At 50.1% G+C, this 18,025-nt stretch overlaps 6 protein-coding genes across 6 annotated transcripts; 2 read left to right on the forward strand and 4 right to left on the reverse strand.

Moving 5' to 3' along the window:
- Positions 1–689: 689 nt before the first annotated feature.
- FSUBG_6412 (uncharacterized protein) lies at positions 690–1,655 on the forward strand (the record flags this gene model as incomplete). The annotated part of the gene is made up of 1 exon (XM_036684608.1): positions 690–1,655. The coding sequence occupies one exon, from the start codon at positions 690–692 to the stop codon at positions 1,653–1,655; it is 966 nt and encodes a 321-aa protein (XP_036538127.1).
- An 838-nt stretch (positions 1,656–2,493) lies between these two features.
- On the reverse strand, positions 2,494–4,740 carry FSUBG_6413 (chromosome segregation smc; the record flags this gene model as incomplete). Its single annotated transcript, XM_036684609.1, has 4 exons — positions 2,494–2,948; positions 2,999–4,061; positions 4,113–4,610; positions 4,663–4,740. The coding sequence occupies 4 exons, from the start codon at positions 4,738–4,740 to the stop codon at positions 2,494–2,496; spliced, it is 2,094 nt and encodes a 697-aa protein (XP_036538128.1).
- A 1,715-nt stretch (positions 4,741–6,455) lies between these two features.
- On the reverse strand, positions 6,456–8,304 carry FSUBG_6414 (rna-binding rsd1; the record flags this gene model as incomplete). The annotated part of the gene is made up of 3 exons (XM_036684610.1): positions 6,456–7,236; positions 7,283–7,591; positions 7,646–8,304. The coding sequence occupies 3 exons, from the start codon at positions 8,302–8,304 to the stop codon at positions 6,456–6,458; spliced, it is 1,749 nt and encodes a 582-aa protein (XP_036538129.1).
- A 563-nt stretch (positions 8,305–8,867) lies between these two features.
- Positions 8,868–10,067, reverse strand: FSUBG_6415 (cytochrome P450 monooxygenase oxidoreductase; the record flags this gene model as incomplete). Its single annotated transcript, XM_036684611.1, has 2 exons — positions 8,868–9,261; positions 9,310–10,067. The coding sequence occupies 2 exons, from the start codon at positions 10,065–10,067 to the stop codon at positions 8,868–8,870; spliced, it is 1,152 nt and encodes a 383-aa protein (XP_036538130.1).
- A 2,063-nt stretch (positions 10,068–12,130) lies between these two features.
- On the forward strand, positions 12,131–14,686 carry FSUBG_6416 (heterokaryon incompatibility Het-C; the record flags this gene model as incomplete). The annotated part of the gene is made up of 5 exons (XM_036684612.1): positions 12,131–12,247; positions 12,305–12,332; positions 12,389–12,549; positions 12,606–13,858; positions 13,909–14,686. The coding sequence occupies 5 exons, from the start codon at positions 12,131–12,133 to the stop codon at positions 14,684–14,686; spliced, it is 2,337 nt and encodes a 778-aa protein (XP_036538131.1).
- A 521-nt stretch (positions 14,687–15,207) lies between these two features.
- Positions 15,208–17,196, reverse strand: FSUBG_6417 (phosphatase 2c; the record flags this gene model as incomplete). Its single annotated transcript, XM_036684613.1, has 1 exon — positions 15,208–17,196. One exon carries the CDS (start codon positions 17,194–17,196, stop codon positions 15,208–15,210), a length of 1,989 nt encoding a protein of 662 aa, XP_036538132.1.
- Between the last annotated feature and the right edge of the window lie 829 nt (positions 17,197–18,025).

An 18,025-nucleotide genomic window follows, 5' to 3' on the forward strand; every position in this document is an offset into this window, starting at 1 on the left:
AAGGACCTTTGATATGACAGCCCGGGCTTAGCCATCACAACAAGACTTGCGATTGGTCAGCTGTCGGCTTAAAGTGGCGGGGCCTAGGGCCTCTTGTGTTGTGCATATGTATGTATAGTGGGGGCGGAGGCTGTGTCCAGGGGGGGCTGTACGGGCAGGGATCACATGAGAATGCCTTGTACATAAAACTTTTGTGGCGGCCCAGAAGGCGAACCACGTATTGGGTTCTGCGACAATGGAGAAACTGCGCTTCACAAGGCGGTGCAAGTGGGTGGCACTGGAAATGAACAAACACCATGAGATAGCACAAGGCGGAATGAATGAATGAATGACTGAATGAATGAATTTCGTCGCTTGAGGCAAATTCAACTATAGCCAACATCGACATGCAACATGGTTGATATAAAGAGTTGCCATGGCCACCCCAGAGCAAGTAGATATTATCAATCAACACTCACAATCCACTTGAACAAGGCGAATCAAATCACCACCATCGACCGAACAAGAAGTTTATTTAAAGCCATTCACATCATTGTGAACTTACTTTGTGAACAAGCTTCTCACGACAAAACAAAGAACACGCACGCGTGACTCACAGCCTCTCTCTGCTCAAACCTTCAACTCAGACACTTTATTATAAATTCACCTTCCGCGACATGCCACACGCAGCTTCACCTTCATCACCAAAAATGTTCAGCCGCATCAAGGACAAGTTCTCAGCCAAGAAGTCTTCCACCGAGAATCACACTCATCTCGACATGGGCAACTCAAACTCAAACTCAAACTCAAACTCAAACACCAAGAACAACAATCCCTTCCTCGATGTTCCCGAGGAGGCTCCCCCTACTTATGAGTTCACTCAAAAGACCGCTCCTCTTCTCGACATTCCTCAGCGTGGAGCTTCACCTGCTCCTAGCATGTCGAGCATCACCAGTGCCGAAGATAAATACGCCTTCCTGTCTACTTTCGATACCATATTTGTCATTGACGACTCTGGATCCATGGCTGGTCGATCGTGGAGGGAGGTTCGAGAGGCGCTGAGCACTATTGCCCCGATCTGTACTTCTCACGACCCCGATGGTATTGACGTCTACTTCCTGAACCATCGATCACCAGCCGCCGGAACTGGAGTTCAAGCACCTGGTGGATATTTCCAGATCCGTGACGCCAACCAAGTCCAACGTCTGTTCGAGTCCGTCCGTCCCCGCGGAGCAACACCAACGGGCGCTCGTCTTCACAGCATTCTCAAGCCCTACGTCGCCCATCTCTCCCGCCGTGCGGCCAACATTGACTCGACCAAGCCGGTCAACATCATCGTCATCACCGACGGATGTCCCACGGACGACCCGGAGAGTATCATCGTTCATCACGCTAGGAAGCTTGATCAGATCGAGGCTCCTCCCCATCAAGTTGGTATTCAGTTCTTCCAGGTTGGCAACGAGCTTGGTGCCACTAAGGCTCTGCGTGAGCTCGACGATGATCTCGCTGATCAGGGCATTCGCGACATGGTTGATACAGCAACTTGGAATTCCACTACTTCGGACAATAGTAAGGCTTTGACCGCAGATGGAATTCTCAAGGTTGTTCTCGGTGCTGTTGTGCGACGCCTCGATCGCAAGTCTACCCGTAGCTCTCCCCAGGGCCGTCGTCACTAAGGAAGGGGCTACAATTTGTTTCCTCTATTGTATTAGTATTATGGTGGTGGTATTCTGCTTTTCATTTATTTATACCAGGAGTTCGGGGCTTCCTATAGACTAGGTAGGTAGACAAGATGGCCTCACAGGCCAACAGGCAGGACTGGGATGACTCTCACTAGAACACCAGATCACAATTAGTTTTCGCTACTTTAATGCGTCAAAATCAATTATTACCCCTAAAATCAATCGCATCTACTACATCTCTGTTTGAATGTATCTGCCTCATTTCTTCTTTGAGGTCGCAACAATTCCCATGACTGATCGTAAACCCAGTAGTAAGTAATTGCTTTTGCTTCCCGACGATTGATTACATCTTCAACCACCAGAAACCCCCTTATACCTATTTTCCCCACGGCGGAAACAGAAAATGCAAAGAAACAACACCATCTTTGGGGTATATATCTCGGTAATCTCCAGAAGGGGTTATGAGTTGCGATATGAGGATGCCTATATCCTGCCTTCAGGTGAACCCAATACCGTTGTGAATGCAGAAAAATGTGCATAAAAAAAAGTAAGCAAATCTCCCCCGAAATCAAGTACTAAACGCCCGAAATCGCCTGACTTTTATGAACGACCGTCTCTAAGTCGCCATGATAGGAGGAATCTGTCGTCCTTTTCTAGATAGTCACAGCATCGTGGCTGTGCGTAATCGGTGTCAACAGTAGTGTGACATTATGGTACAGTGGTAGTGTTCACCGTACTCGAAAGAACCTGGGTGGTTCTCTAGACCCAGAGGTCTTTTACCCTCACGTTAATCGCACAGATCAACAACAATGAGAGGTCAACGGTGATGCATTTATCGCATGCATACAACATCAGCCATACAAACTGAGTGAGCAGAGATGTTTGAACCGGTATCATTGCGGCAGGTCACAACAGGTGTGGTGACAAGAGCAATTCGCCAATGTTCAGCCTGAAGTTCATGTGGATCAGAGTCGGGCCAGATGGGAAACATGGACTGGTGCGAGAATCGGCTTCCGATCTCAGGGAAGCGGAAGTCAAATGTCAGTCGACTGCTGAGGATGCGGCTCGACAGAGCCCAGGCAGAAGATGAGACCTTCTCGAGCTCGCTGTAGGTAGTCTCAGGATCGGCGGTGGGGTTTAGGAGTGGCTCGATCATGTGAAGGATGACATCTGAGATCTCCCGGCAACGGACCTTGCTGAATTCTTCGAAGCTGTCCAGCTTGAGGATAGAGTCCACAATAGTTGCCTGTCGATCAAGGATGTGCTGTCGACGGACAGCAGTCTGGCCTGCAACATTTGTTAGTCGATGACTTTGCTTGTCCGGGCTAGCGTCTTACCTTGAGTTCTCTCAAGATCCTTCTCAACTTCAGCGAGGCCGTAGGTAGCATCGGTTTCAGCACCCATCCAAGCCCGAGGAACCCAGACGCGGTTGACAATGTAGTCAATGATGACGCGAGTGACAAGACAAGACTTGGAACTTCTGTCCTTGAGGTGAAAGTCAAGGTAGGAGATTGCCTCTGTCTCTGAGAGGGGATGATAAGTAGCCAAGAGGACGGGCCAGAGACGAGTGCTAGAAAGATCCATAGGGTTGACAAAAGTTGGCTTATCAGCATAAACGTCGACGAAGAGGCGGACAGCCGTGTAAAGTTCCGTCAGCTGGTCATGCCAGGCCCCAATAGTCATTTCAGTGATGTGGATAGGGGGACCGGGGAAACAGGGACGAGTAGTCAACGCGCCAGGAGGGCCGGCGAAATCAGGAGCTTGGACAGGATCGCGGAAGCGGCTGTACTTGTTGCGGTTGTGAGAAGGGGTAGGGGGGTAAAACTCCCGGCGCTGCTGGCCGAACCCGCCATTGTTCGGGGCTGACGGCCCCTTGTCAGGTTGCCCGTAGGATTGAGGATAGAATTCAGGTGCATTAGGACGATAAGTACCGTTGCTGAAACCACGACGGGGGGCACTTCGACCAAACATGGACTGAGGTCCAGCGCCGTTTGGAGGAGGAACTGCGTAGCGAGGTTGGCTCTGAACAGGAGTAGGAGGAGCCCCCCACTGGTTGAACCGACGCTCACTCGGAGCTGCAGAGCCTGGGCGAGAAGGAGGAGGCACAATGTGAGAGCCGAAGCGTGTGGGCAGATTGGGGGGACGACTGTTCTGGAAAGCAGAGGAGGGACGCTGAGACTGAAGAGCGCCGTCATTCATACCAACAGCCTTGTTGGGAGAGTCCGTGCCATTAGGACGCAGAGACATGATAGACTTTTGCGCACCATTTCTCTCAGGGCATGCCTCAGCGATGGTCTCAAGAGCGCGTGCCACAGAGTCAGGGCTGGAGTTGCTCATGGGCAACGTGGATCGGCCAGCATCGGGCTGGTTCTCTATGTGTTTGATAGAGTTTTCAAGTTGCTGAACACTTTGGTCAGTTGTTGTTAGAGTGATATAGAACAAACTGCGTACCTTGACCAACTCATCGTGAACGGCGCTCGATATGGTACCCTCAGAACCACCATCATGAACCTTCGCCTTGAGAGACTTCAACTCATCCATGTGCTTCTCAAGATGACCCTTGAGTTTGGTGGCTTCGGCCTCCGCCTCTTGGCGTTTGCCCTTCTCATCCGCCAGCTCGGTGCGAAGGTTACCCAGGTTATGGCTCTGGTCATCAGCCTCTGCCTTGGCTAGGTTGGCCTCGATACTCATCCGCGCGATGGCCTTGTCCGTATCTTCTTGATCGAGGGTCAGGTTCATAAGCGCATCAACAAGCTGGCTCGTCTCTGAGCTGATGATTTGCCCGACTTCTTGCAGCTTTGTGATGATCTCATTGGATTCCTTGGAAGAAACACCAGGCATGCGGCGAAGAGATGTCTGGATTTTGACAAGTATCTCTTGCGACATGCGAGCCTTTTCAAAGGCGGGCTGTGAGGCAGCGTCAGTGGTTGTCCCGGAGATGAGCTGTGACTTGAGACGGATGGAAAAGCAAGCAAAAGAATGAAGAGATTCGTTGACTTACGTGATTGTTGGTCATCTGCTTGATCCTCTCGGATCGAGCAGCTCCCGCGAGAGGTGTTGAGAAGTTGATACTCAACATGGTGTTCGTGTTGGAAGGTTTGGTATCACGACTCCCAATGCTGGAAGACCACTTTGACGAGGGCTGACTCGGCGCGAAGTGACTGTCAGTAGAAGAGGACGTTTTATACTCGTGTGTCATCATCGACAGAGCAAACTTGCTCGAGTATTGGAGAGTAGGAAAAGGGCGATGCTCGGTGAAGGAACAATAGGAATGGAAATAGGAATATGTGGAGGCCAAATGATGAGTGTACTTTACTGAGGAGCGGCTAAAGTGTAGGAGAGAGAGGCTGAAAAAACAAGCCCGAGCCAAACTTTTTTGCTTGATATTCGTCCTGTGTTTGGCACACTCCGGGAGGGATTCTTTCTTGTTTGCCAAGCGAGAAATCAAGACTGACGGTGGACTTGAGGGTAATAGATGAAAGATAGCAACTTGCCCTCACGCAGATATCACCAAAGATCTTATATTTTGCGATGGTGGGTGAATCTAGAAGTCACTGGATCAGAAATAGAGAGAGAGGACCACAGGGGCCCTGAAATATACCCTCCTAAATAGTTCCCTTTCGAGGTGACTGACTCCTCGGTTGCCTGGCACTGGCACTGGCACTGGCACTGACACTGGCAGTGACTGGCAGCTCAGGAAACCGGGCCCAGTCTGATTTGACAAGGTTGGGGATTAGTGACATTGCTAAGAGTGGTCAATAGGGCATTTCAAAAAGAGTTCTTCAGAAACAATAGCACTTGCTATGGTGCCTGACCTGAGGGTTAAGAGAAAGAGTAAATAATCAGCCAGATGAGAGTCGGAAGCAAAGGACGAGACGAACACTCGGTGAAACAATAGGTGAAGGGATGAGACACTGGGATCGAACCAGGTCCATATATTCAAGCAATGCTGTTTAACTAACACCACGGAGCGCGTTCTCCTCAGATTGAGTTTATGAGGGAAGTAGATCGGAGGCAAGGAGAGTCATGTTCACTGTTTTCGACACTACACAATACTTCGAGATCACCGTCAAGACTTACACTAGACCCAAGGGCATTTCCCTTCTTGGTGGGTACCCTGCTCTCGGTGAATCGGCATCCTGTGTACCTAAATATCACACACACGGCGCGTTCCATTCATATGAAGCAGGAGATGCATTGAGGAGAGCCACTGGACATTATCAGTAAAGTAATGACCGTGTTTAATGTCTCCCTTACCTTTTGTATATCACTATTCATGGTCACAATAAAAGATAATAAATCATCACTCCCAAGACATTCTATATTGTAACAAACTATTCAGATAATAAAGGTGCAAAGCTGGGTTGCTGCCCCTTCTCGATTAAAAGGGGAAGACTTCCTAGGGTACAGACATCAGCAAAGGTCCTTGCGACTAAACGAGTGCTGAACCTGGAGTTCGATCATTGATCCGGATGAGAGAGCGCGTGCGCATCGGGTCCAGATATGGTAGGTCGGGATATGGGGCGGAAACCTGCGACACCGTGATTTGGTTAAAAGGACATGTGATGTTTCAAAACTTGAAAACCTTGATGCTTGAGATGAGAGTCGTAGTTTTTGATAGGAGTCATGCTCGAGGATCGTATATAGATGACAACGTAGGTAAATCCGGAAAAAGCGGAGACTTCAAGTCTGTTGATCACCAGGTATTCTTAGTGGTGCTCTTCAGCCAGTTGATATGGACTCTGCTAACCTGCGAGAGTCCTAGAGAGCGTTGTTGACAAGCCAAATATTAGCTTAGATTGCCCGGGTACGTGAGAACAAACTGCTATAGACGGCATCTACAACAGGAGACGCGTCGATCATTCGTCCGCCGAAATATCGGCCATTTAGGCCCTTGATGGCATTCTCGCCTCCCTGGACTTTGTCAAATTTGAGATAGATGTCACCCTTGGAGTTGGGGTCAGCCGAGATGTGAACCACATGTCCATACTTGCTCTCGGCCTCTTGACGAACATCGTCCTCTAGCTCCTTGATCCAATCGGTGCCTTCCTCTCTGTCAAGTGTCAACATTTGTTCAAAGTAAAATGGTCGAGATACATACTCTTCAGGATCAAACATGTTGTGCAACACAACACAGCGACTGGCCATGTTGACATTAACAGGCAATGGCTTCGTCTCTGTCTTGGGTTTAAGCACCTGGCGCTCGTCATGGCCGTTGGTGGCGCTATCATCGGTTCGAGCGAGTTTCCTCATCAATGCATCGCGACTATAGTTGTTAAAGTTCACACCAGCGACGTCGGTGTCGTCAAGAGCACTAGCACCTCCAGTCTTCTCATTGTCTCGGCCGCCAGCTCGGTCGAAGGTTGAGGACTGAGGGCCTCGTCCGCCGGAACCAGAGAAAGCCGAACCTTGGAAGTTCTGGCTTTGATTCTGTCCGGAAAATCTCTGCAACATGTTGGCAGTACTCTCAGGGGTAAACTTATCGTTTCCGAGTCCGACGCGGATAGGACGTCCAGCTAGATCAAAGCCGTTCATCTTCTCCAGTGCCTCTCGTGCCTGACCAGCATCACGGAACCTGGGATCGTCAGTGAATAGTACAGTAAATGGATAGAAGAACTTACTGGACAAAGCCATAGCCGCGGCTGCGGCCATTCTCATCTTTCTGGAGTTGAACGAATTCGAGCTCGCCGAATGGCTCAAAGACGGCCTGCAAGTCTTGCTCGGTGACGTTGAAGTGGATATTGCCGACATAAAGGCGGTGGAAAGGGATAGAATTGGGGTGAGGTCCCGAAGCTTCAGGGTTTCGGGCTTGACGATTTTTTTCGGCTTCTGTGACTTGTACGATGACAGGAATACCTAAAAGCTTCTGTCCAGTAAGTTGAAGAGCCTGAGTAACGGATTCCTCATTTTTGAACTCGACATAACCAACTCTGCATATTGTTAGTGATTAGACTCTAGATTCACTTTAGTTTAGCGCGGCTTACCCCTTGGATCTTTGGCTAATACGGTCCTTGACAATTTGAGCCTCGTTGACAGGTCCAACCTTCTCGAAGAATTCCTTGAGTTCGCGAGTGCGCAGACGAGCGGCAAGTTGCTGTACAAAAACAGTGCGACGATCTCTCTCGTCCTCGGTAAGTTGGGGGTTGCCTTCTTCACGCTTGGTTTCGCGACGTTCGTCATCACGACCGCGTCCAAAATCGCGGTTTCTTCGGTCGCGGTCTCTGCGGTCACGGTGATCCCGGTCTTCACGCGGGCGGTAATGGCGGTAAGGAGAGCGAGATCGTGAACGTGAGCGTCGTCCACCTCTGTAGTAATCACCATCTCTGTTTCGGCGTGAGTGACGGCGGTCGCTATCGCGGCTGCGGCTTCTCCTCCTACTCTTATGGCTTCCAGCATCGCTTCGAGGCGTTCCTACATCGGGTGTAGCCCTACGGCTTCGGTTGGGGCTGTCTCTACGATCTCTGCGTCGCCCATGATCGCGGTCGCGATGTCGACTTCCGTCTCTATCACGGCCACGATCACGTTCCCTATCCCTCCGTTCGGGCTCGTCTCGCGTTCTGTCCTCTACAGGGCTCTTATTCTTCTGTTCAGAGGTATCCTTAGCGGTAGCGTCCAGGAGTGCTTCCACGTCCAAGGTAGCCATGATGTCTGCGTAAGTCTGGAAAAACTCCGATTTAGGACTCGTTTGTGATTTAGCACAAAGTATGCGTTTGCTCGTGAGTCTCTCTTATCGGGTGATTTGATATTTACTGTCGTCGGGCGAGAAGTTTTGTTGGGGGAGGTTGCCTTGAAAACTCCTGATGGGTCGAGCTTGTGGCTGGACGGAAAGTCCCAAAGACTGACACGTGACGAGACACGTGGCGATTATCGCAGCCACCACGTCGACACAGTGAAGCAGCGAACCAACCTTAAGCAGTGGAGAGAAGCAGGAAATATCCAATAAAAAGGTTCATTATTAAAGTAACTCTGTCCAAGAATATACCGACCCATTGGGCAAACCAGTCCCAACCATTAAAACTATTTATTGAGAATGATTCATCGACATCAATGTCAGTGACCACCATGTTCGTTACCATCCATAAAATCATGACTGCTCCGTACAGCCCAGTATGCACCAACTACTATGGAAGCAAGACAGATATGTACTGTGCCCTGGCTTGAATTGGTTCTCTTTGCGCCAGGCAGATTTCGTGCATTATTACAAACTTATTTCGTCTTTTTGGTGTTGTAGACCAGCTCAGTGCCAAACACACTGTCCCAGAACTTGCTTGTCACACCGAAACCGAGTTCATAGTCAAGGAAGTGATGAGCAAGATGGTACTTCTTGAGTTCCTTGTACCACAGAGGAAGGTCTTGGTGGTGAAGGAAGTAATGTGTGAGATCGTAGCAGACGTATCCAAAGATGCCGCCACAGTAGGCTGCACAAGCAGCATACCAGTTGTGGAAGAGTACAGCATGTGCAAACTTCCAGAAAGGAGCAGCCAAAGCAGCGAAGAGCGTAGGAGGCATGACAAGACGATACTTGTCCATAGGAAGATAATGATGGATGCCGTGAAGGATGAAATGAAGTGTGATACCAACACGGTTGTCGGGCAGATAGCTATAAAAGTCAGTGGCAAGCTCAGGAGTAAAGACTTAGGAAACATACTAGTCAAGATGGAACAAGAAGCGATGCAGGACATATTCAATTATGGTCCAGAAGAACACGCCGAATACCCAGTAGCCCAAGGTGAAGAGTTGGTTGTCAAAACCTTGAGAAGCAACCCAGGTGCCGTACGCGACGCAAGGCAGCCAGACCGTAGGAACAACCCACCAGGCGGTCTTGGAGAGAGGCTCAAGGAAGTTTCCAAACAGAGGCGCAGACTGGCCTCCCTTGTAGTGGCGAGGACGATGGACCTGGTCAAGATAGAATTCCTTGGAGAAACCACCGAACCAGATCTGAGGGAAGAGAGGTCGGTTCAGGTCGAGGAACTTGTTCTTCTTGTAGTCCAAGTTATAGTCTGTGTCCCTGCTCAAGTCCTCCGCGCAAGACATTCCGGTTCGAGGGTGGACGGAGCCGTTTGCGTCTCCGTTGGCTTCACCATTGGGTAGCTTTGCGTTTCCGTTGCCGTTGGCCTTTCCGTTGGCGTGACCATTCACTACCTTTTCAGAGACGAGAAATCCGACAATGTTCTCATCCAGAATCTCGTAGGCAGAGTCAGAGTGTGTATGGGAATCAGAATCTTTGAGAATCTCTTCGATATCGCGACCGGCGTATTCGAGAATATATTCGGGACCACCAGGATGATCCTCAACGAAATCGGTGATATCGTAGACCTTGTTGCCGATGGTGACGTAGCAAGAGTCACCAGAGTTATGCGCTTCGACCTCAGCGCGAGTGAAAGTTGGTAGAGTACGTCCAGGCATTTTGTTGAAGCAGCGGTCGGAACGTACGGGTCGAGATGAGGATGGGGGGACAAGACGATTGAAGCAGTACACAAGCAGAGATGCTCCTTGTCGGCAACCAAGGAGGAATAAAAGGGAGGAAAACTGAAGGAGAGTGAAGGATAGAATGATTGAAACCCTGGGAGGGAGGTTAAGGATTAAGTTAAAACAGGATTAATATCAAAACTGTCAAGGGAATGAATCAAAGGGCGGCGTGAGCGGCAAGTGAAAGTCGCCGCACAGGGGTCCATCCAGGGGATATTTTTTTTTAATGAGGATCCCCATCCGTGTTAGCAGAAGAGTGGCGCTACAATGACCATAAAACATGCCACAGCATCGGGATGAAAGACCTGATATCAGAGTATTTGCCGGAACGACAAATAAGACAGTGTTTGTATTGAAATTAGCGGTGGACGATTGGTCTTTGAACGGTTGAGGTTGAGGAGAATGATCAAGTGTTAGATACGGTCCCTAATTTCATGCAATTGTGACGCCTTGTTGAGCCTGTCGGTGCTGAGAGTAGATCGAGATTTATTTTACACAGTAACAACAAAGGTGGCATTTTATCATGGGCATTGCAACATCACATGCAAGACTCGGTATCATCGTGCACAGTGAGGTAGGTTCCTATACAATCTATACATCGTAATCGTAATATTCGTATCTAAATGTCAGCGTTCAGGCACTCAGATCATGTACAGTAGTTAGGTAGGTATCTTTCGCTTATGTCATCTTTCCTATCTGGGTAATTCGGGACCGGAAAGTCTATCGATCAGTCGATCAATGGGCTTACGAGTTTCAACTGTACAGGATGTATTCATCTCCTCAGCAGGGACAACAAATAGCCCGGATGTTTTTCAGGCAACACCGGAATCTCAGTGATCCGTATGCTCCGATTACAACATTGTGCTGCCAAGGATTATTTTCCGAAGAAGCCGGATCTCCTATACTACCCCGATGAGCTCCACCAAGCAAAATCTCAAGTTTGTCTAGGCTAACTACTAGTTCTTCCACAGTCTAGACAGTGTACCGCGAGACCTTGAACATATGAGCGGGCCTTTCAGTATAGGAGAGAGTCATGCCACAGTACTTGAAAGATAATAAAGAATAACATCTACAGAGACTCCGTGATGTATGGTGTCCTTGGTCGACTTGGCCAAATACAGAGCTCACGACGCCAGTCAAGTCTTCCACTTGTAATGACTAGGCTAGACCATTTACAAGTATGGCTGATATCGAAAACGGGATAAGAGACGACTGGCCTCTTGAAACATATCTGGCAGATTTATCGATTCGCTTGAGTGCAAGAAAACGCTGTTGATGATGGATGTAAGTGAGCCCTCGTAACACCCAACAACCTTGAAGTCAGCAACCAACGTCAGCCTACACAGACCTCAAGGAGCAAGTAAACTTCAAGATAAGCTTAGGTCTTATCTCTACCGTAGAATGGGTTATATCGTATTTCAACTTAGCATCGAACATTCTTTGGAATTGAAACGCCAAGACATGTTTACGTATTGCCTGGCTGAGCCTCATCTTCAATTGCCAAGCCACAAGTACATAGTGGATTGGGCCTTGCAATAAATTCGAATAGAGTCGGGGTCGAGCTCGTCCTTGAGAGGCCTCTCGCTCAACCGTTTGCTACCCAATCTTAGCATAGGCTTTTGCTTAGCATGTGCCTGAAGCGGCAATCCCATCAGCCCAATAAGCGCCACGTCCAAGGCTAATCAGGAATCGCCCTTGGGGAGCTGAAAGCTGGAGCCACTTCTTACTACATACCTCCCTCCTAGCAACGAACCCCAAGCCCAGCCACAACAAATCCCGTCATCAGTGTGACCTGCTCTAGGTCGATTCCCTAATCTGCATGTCACATTCACTCTCTTTCTTTCTTGGCATATCAAGTTTTTAAACCTCCTCTTGGCCTCTTGCTGCGACCATAATTTTGTTCTTTATTTTTCTACCTATCCTCTGAACCTTTTAGACTCCTACTCGCATCACGCCCCTTGCTCAATAACCCCGCCATAGGGCTGCATCACTAACTTACCATGCCGTCATTCTCCATGCCGCGGGGTTCGTGGTTACTGCTGATCGCAGTATGCCTCATCCTGCTTCCTGGCAAAGCTGATGCGTTCGGTGCTGGAAACATCCCTTCAATTGCTCAGGTCAGTATTGGACTTCATCCATGGCAAATTCTCTCCCTCCTATTGACATGCGCATAGGTCGAAGGTCACAACTGGCGCCATGGAGGTAAATTACCCCTCCATATCGATCCCGTTACATCGCGTTGCTCACATCGTTTCCAGACATTGAGGATATGCTCGAGACGATCGCCTTCCTTCACGGAAAGAAATGGACTTCTATGCTTATCAAACGTACCTACTTTGGAAATTGGTTACGCGACTATTCTCAGGCCGTTGATATCGGCAGTTTGAAGGGTGTCAATGCTGAGACTGTTCGCATTCTTGTATGAGCCGTTGCTTTGCGCCACCATTGACTCTGTGATGCTTACTTAACTACCAGGTTTGGGTTCTCTCTTTCATGGCTCACGGCTATGCCACCGGCGAGTTCGAAGTTACCGCAGACCGTCTCGGCGTCTATCGTCCAGAAGAACACATCGACAACCCTCTCGGTTACGGAGACGGAGTTGATGCGCGGACTTTTGATAAACGTTTGCGAGGGCCAGTTGAGAAAATAGAAACCGAAATTGACTCTCGAACTGGTATGAAAAACTATATCGCGAACGAGAATGGAAATTGGGCAACCAGCGCCGCTTATCTGCGATACAGCTTCGCCAGAAGCATCCATTATGGTCGTCTCTACACCAGCGGTTCCAAGAAAGGAAACGAAGATGATCTCTGCGAGGCTCTGAGATGTCTTGGTCAGGCGCTGCACACCATGGAAGACTTCAGTGCCCACAGCAACTACTGTGAGCTTGCCCTACGAGAGCTTGGCTACAATTCTGTGTTCCCCCATTGCGGTACGCGTACGGAGATCCATCTTCATGGAAAGCGCGTATATCCCCTTGTGACTGGCACATTTGGCGCCGTCGACTTCTTGCATTCCGTTATTGGAGAGGCCTCAGATCACTTCACGCAGTCTGAGGTTGACGAAGTCGATGTTGCACTCAAGAACGCCGAGGGCGCTTCCAATCGATCCGGTGGTGGTGGCGGTGGTGAACGATCCCTGCTTGGAGGTTTCCTTGGAATCAAGTCCAGTCCCTCTGATTTCATCGGCTTGGTCTCAAAGCTTCCCGGTGTCGGTGATGGATTCGCCGATCAGGCTCGAGACCTGAAGGCCAGCTCTGAAGCTCAAGAACAACGCAACATGAGCTACCAGCAGACCCGCGGTGACCTCTCTCGTGACAATGCTAACCAGGTGCCCGGCATGAGTCCCGATTTCGATCCTGTTGAGACAGCCCGCAAGATCTATCCTATTCTCGAGTTCCGCGACAAAATTGTCAAGGCCATCAGCCGCGGTATTTCCAAGGTCCCAGGCCTTGAGAAACTTCTTGAGAAGATCAGCGAGACCCTCACTGCCTTCATCTTGGGTCTTCTTGCTCCCTTCATCCGACCTATCATCAACCAGGTCTCAAAAGTTCTCAAGGACGGTTCTTCTGGCGTCATCACGGCCAGTGCTAAATCTCAATATGAGCCCTGGGACAATCCTCAGTGTTCTGATCCCACTCACTCCATGTTATCCAAGGACCATTTCACCAACATCCTGAACTCATGTGCTGGACGTATCGCCGCTACCATTCTCCAGTACACTGTTCCGTAAGCCAACCCCACTCACCCTCAACATTCATCGTACCTAACCTTCCTAGTCGCATCCTCTATGCTTGGGAAAACACTGGCGTTTCTGTTGACGAAGTCGTCAACGACGTTCTCCGTGCTTTCCACCACCCTGCCGCTCGAGACGATCATATCGAAATCCAACGTGATATGTTCAAGACTGTCAAGAAGTGGGCTGAAGAGCACCCCCGCCGCCATGAGCTTGCTCATCTTCTCTCCTCCGACTCTGTCAAGAATCATAAGAACCACATTCTCAACCAAGTCCAGGGCAACAGCCGCAGCATCGGTGGTGGCGGCTGCAACCATGGGACATTTGGCGATATGGCTAATGCTGGGCATGGCAAGGTTGCAGGATCCTTGTGGTCTCAAGTCAAGACCCGCGATCTTGACTCGATGGAGGGTAAAGATGGTAATCCAGCTGCGGGCTACCTCTCGAGCTCTCCTGCACCACCAAGCCAGTCTTCGTTTGAATACGGTCAGAACCCCAACTACGCGGCTTCCAACTCAGGGCACTCTCAGCAAGGCGATTATGGTGCCCCTCCACCCCAACCTCCATATGGTGGTGGTTATGGAGGACCCCCTCAACCTCAGTACGGAGCTCCCCCAGGTCAATACGGTGGTCCTCCCCCAGGTCAATATGGCGGCCCTCCCCCAGGTCAATATGGGGCTCCTCCTCCTCAACAGTACGGCGGCCCGGGATACGGTGCGCCTCAGTATCCTCCGTACGGTCAGCAGGGCTACGGTGGACTGCCTCCTGGTCAGCAGCCTCCCGGATGGGGTCAGTATCCTGGTTCACGACACGGTTACTAGAAGGATTGGATTAAGCGCAAGATCAAAAACGTAAAGAAGGAATGATGTATACGACTACGGACTAGGGGATTGGATAAGGAAGTTTTAGGGTCAGCCAAGAACAAAGGCTGAGATGAACTGGTAACGGCCGTTTTGATATCCAATACCCAGGGGAGAAGAGGCAGCTGGTTTTTCTGTGGCACTAAAGTTATGTTTACTTCCTCAATAGCAACATATTTAAAATACCGCACATGCTCGTTAATCTAACGCTGCATATCTACCATCTTGGCTGGGTATCAAAGCGATATAGCCCAAGTGATGCTGCTCCCTGAGCACGCGCTATGTCGCCATCTGTTAATCCTGAGAACTCCTGCTCCCATGCAGTACAAATGAGAATAAAAGAAGCTGACGTGCTCAAGTTGGAAAAATAAAGCCGAATACTCCATCATAAATTCTGGTCTGCCATCCCACCATTGAAAGACTCCCACTCCCCCTTATCGTATATCCAAACAAAACCGTCTTCTCGTGAGGATGTAGTGCTACTACCTCTTTCCTCGTCTTGGATCTTGAGCTTCTGCAATACGTGCGTCGCGAATTTCCTTGGTACCCAAGCTGCCGAGTCCGCCTTCAGATCGACGCTCCCAACCACCTAGACGGACAACTTGGCATGTCGCGTTATCGCCATCGGAAGAAACTTCAGTAGCGTATTTAACGATATTTCGAGCTCCATCTTCGGGCGTACGGGCCTCCTTGACAACATCGACGATTTCTTGGTCGCTCAGAGTACCAGAGATGCCATCAGTCATCAGCACAAGGAAAGAATACTGGGCAGGGCCCATCTCAACTCGTGTAAGCTCTGGCTCAGCTGAGACTCCAATCCGCTTGCTCCCCATGTCTCCGAATGCACGACTGTTGGCTAGGCCTGCAATGCGCTCCTCGCCGAAACTATCGCCAGAAACCATTGACCCAGCAGGTGCATAGCGTCGCAAACGGCGGCTTTCGGTAGGTGTACTAGGGTGGTGATCAGATGTTAGAGGCTGTGCTAAACCAGTGGCGGTATCGCAAAGAAGGATACGACTGTCGCCGACATGGGCGCATAACAACGTGGACTGGGCAGCTGGGTGCCAAAATGGGGCAGGCGTTGGAGTAGAGATAAGTACTACAGAAGCCGTCGAGCCGCCTTTAAAGCGCTCCGGGCCTCCTATGCCATGACCAGAGGGCGTGGATGGGTGGCCGAAGACTTCATCGTTATTAACAGGAGTATCGGCACCTTTGGTATCGTTGGGGTCAATCTTTCGAGCTTGGGCAGACACAAAATCGAGGTCAGCACGAAGGAAGGCGTATGTGAGCACTGATTCCATCGTGATCTTGTGGCCTTCGCCTGGGTTGTCATCTCGCGAGAGAACAAAGTGTTCGGGGTGAAAGCGCCTGAAATAGCCACCGATAGTTTCTCTGTACTCCTTGACCAAGTTTTTCTCCATACGAATCGCTTTGGCCAGATCTGAGACTGTGGCAGCCGGCGATGCTGCGCTGTGTATTCGTTCTCCATGTACGGGTTTATCGGAAAGGCCACCATTGCTTGCGCTGGGGACATTCATTTCGCCTTTAACTTCCTCTGGTCCCTTCATGGGCACAGCGTCCAGCGCCTCGCGTTTTGTTGAGGGGCTCTTAGTGGACTGAATCGGCTCTGATGGTCGAACTTGTTTGTGCTTATGATCATGGTGATGGTTATGGATACCCTCACGGCCAGGTTTCCTCTTCCGCAAGCTGCTCTGCAGGCCGAACTCTTCCGAGGCTTTTTCTATATAACCCGGCAGCTCATCCCGGACGAAATCCGCGCATTCGGTTCCACCATGACCATCGAAAACTCCAAAGTAGAATATCTGAGGGTCTCCCCAAGCACTATCCGCCGCTGTAGCTTCCCCTGGTTTTTGTTGCACGCTTCTGGGTGCCCTCTTGGCAAAGGCCGGAAGGCTGATAGTGCCAGCCTGTTCTCGATCTTCATTGTAGGGACGACTTCCTCGATCTGTCGCGACCCCAAGATGGTGTTTTGCCCTCCGCATGGGAATGCGTACCACAGTCAAGTCTCGGGTTGACGGGATATAAGGCGGGGCGACAGCGGGGACTGGGCCAGAGCTTGGGGTGTGAGGGGTTGCAGCATCGCGAGGCAGTTTATGACCAGGCCCACGAGGACGAGAGTCGGGATGGACAGATGACGAAGGGAGATGTGTCACAAAGTATGTATGGAAACCTCGTGTACCGTATACTTCAACTGCCAGCGGCGAGGATGAACCAAGTTGCGATCCCGGACGTGTAAGCCGAGCCTGTCGCGAACTCCCGGTCAATGTCACGCACGTCGAATAGAACGTCGTAAGCCGGGTGTAATCAATATGCCTATGACTTCTTCGCGCTCGCTGCAGCGTGTCTGTATGTGCGAGGCGATTCGGGGTTGTCAACGGTCGGGCTGAGATCTTAAGGAGCTGGATCGCAGGGGTTGCTGTTGAATCGATGGCGCGAGTGAACTGGGCCATTGTCGATGCTCGACAAAGAAGGTTGTATGTAGCTGGCTTTACCAGTCCTCGGTCATCAGCGTCCCTTGAAGAACTGGAGCGCTGTGCAGGCTACAGTCCGCAATGCCATCGGGCGAGTTGTGAAAAGTTAATAGCGTGAGGGAGCGGATGGTATAGGATTTGGCTGGTTCCTGATCGGTGGGAGGTCTAAACAGAGCCGTCAAGTTGGGTGTATAAGGATCAAATCGCCATATAATCCAAGCCAATTTAGAAGATGATCTTGCCAGTCTCGAAGCAAAACATGATCATGGAAATGAGCGAAGGATAAAGGATCGGGTGTTCAGTTGCTCGTCGGAAAGTGACGATATTGGATATTGACTTCCTAGTTAAGTGGAGCCTACCAGAGGTGGTCTCGCACTTAGATAAGATTGCCCAATCATATTCCACCAAACCCAGGCTCCAGGCGGCACAACGAGAATTTAGCGGGGATCCCATCGGGAGTCAGGGGCGGGAATCTTCGTTCAACCGCTAAAACCAACGACTCAGGGAGCCCGTGGCTGTCTCCGTGAAACTTTACCAGTCCCAGGCGTACCACTTATAACAGACCACATACTACCAACAAGTGCGATGAATAATGAGAAATGGGGGTATACCAACTGTAAAACTGTAGAATTTTGATAGGTAAGTCTCTGGCCGTGATCTGAACTAGGAACTTCTTATGTAAATGTTGACGGAAAATACCAAAAGCGAAGGCTTCTGCTGTTTCCCCGGAGTTCGGATTTTAACGTCACAGTGGCGGGGTACGTACTTGGGCTAGGTACCTTTGGACGTCATCCCAACCAGGCAGAGC

This window comes from Fusarium subglutinans (assembly GCF_013396075.1).
Source record: "Fusarium subglutinans strain NRRL 66333 chromosome Unknown NRRL66333_c0000066, whole genome shotgun sequence".
NCBI classification, from domain to species: Eukaryota; Fungi; Ascomycota; class Sordariomycetes; order Hypocreales; family Nectriaceae; genus Fusarium; species Fusarium subglutinans.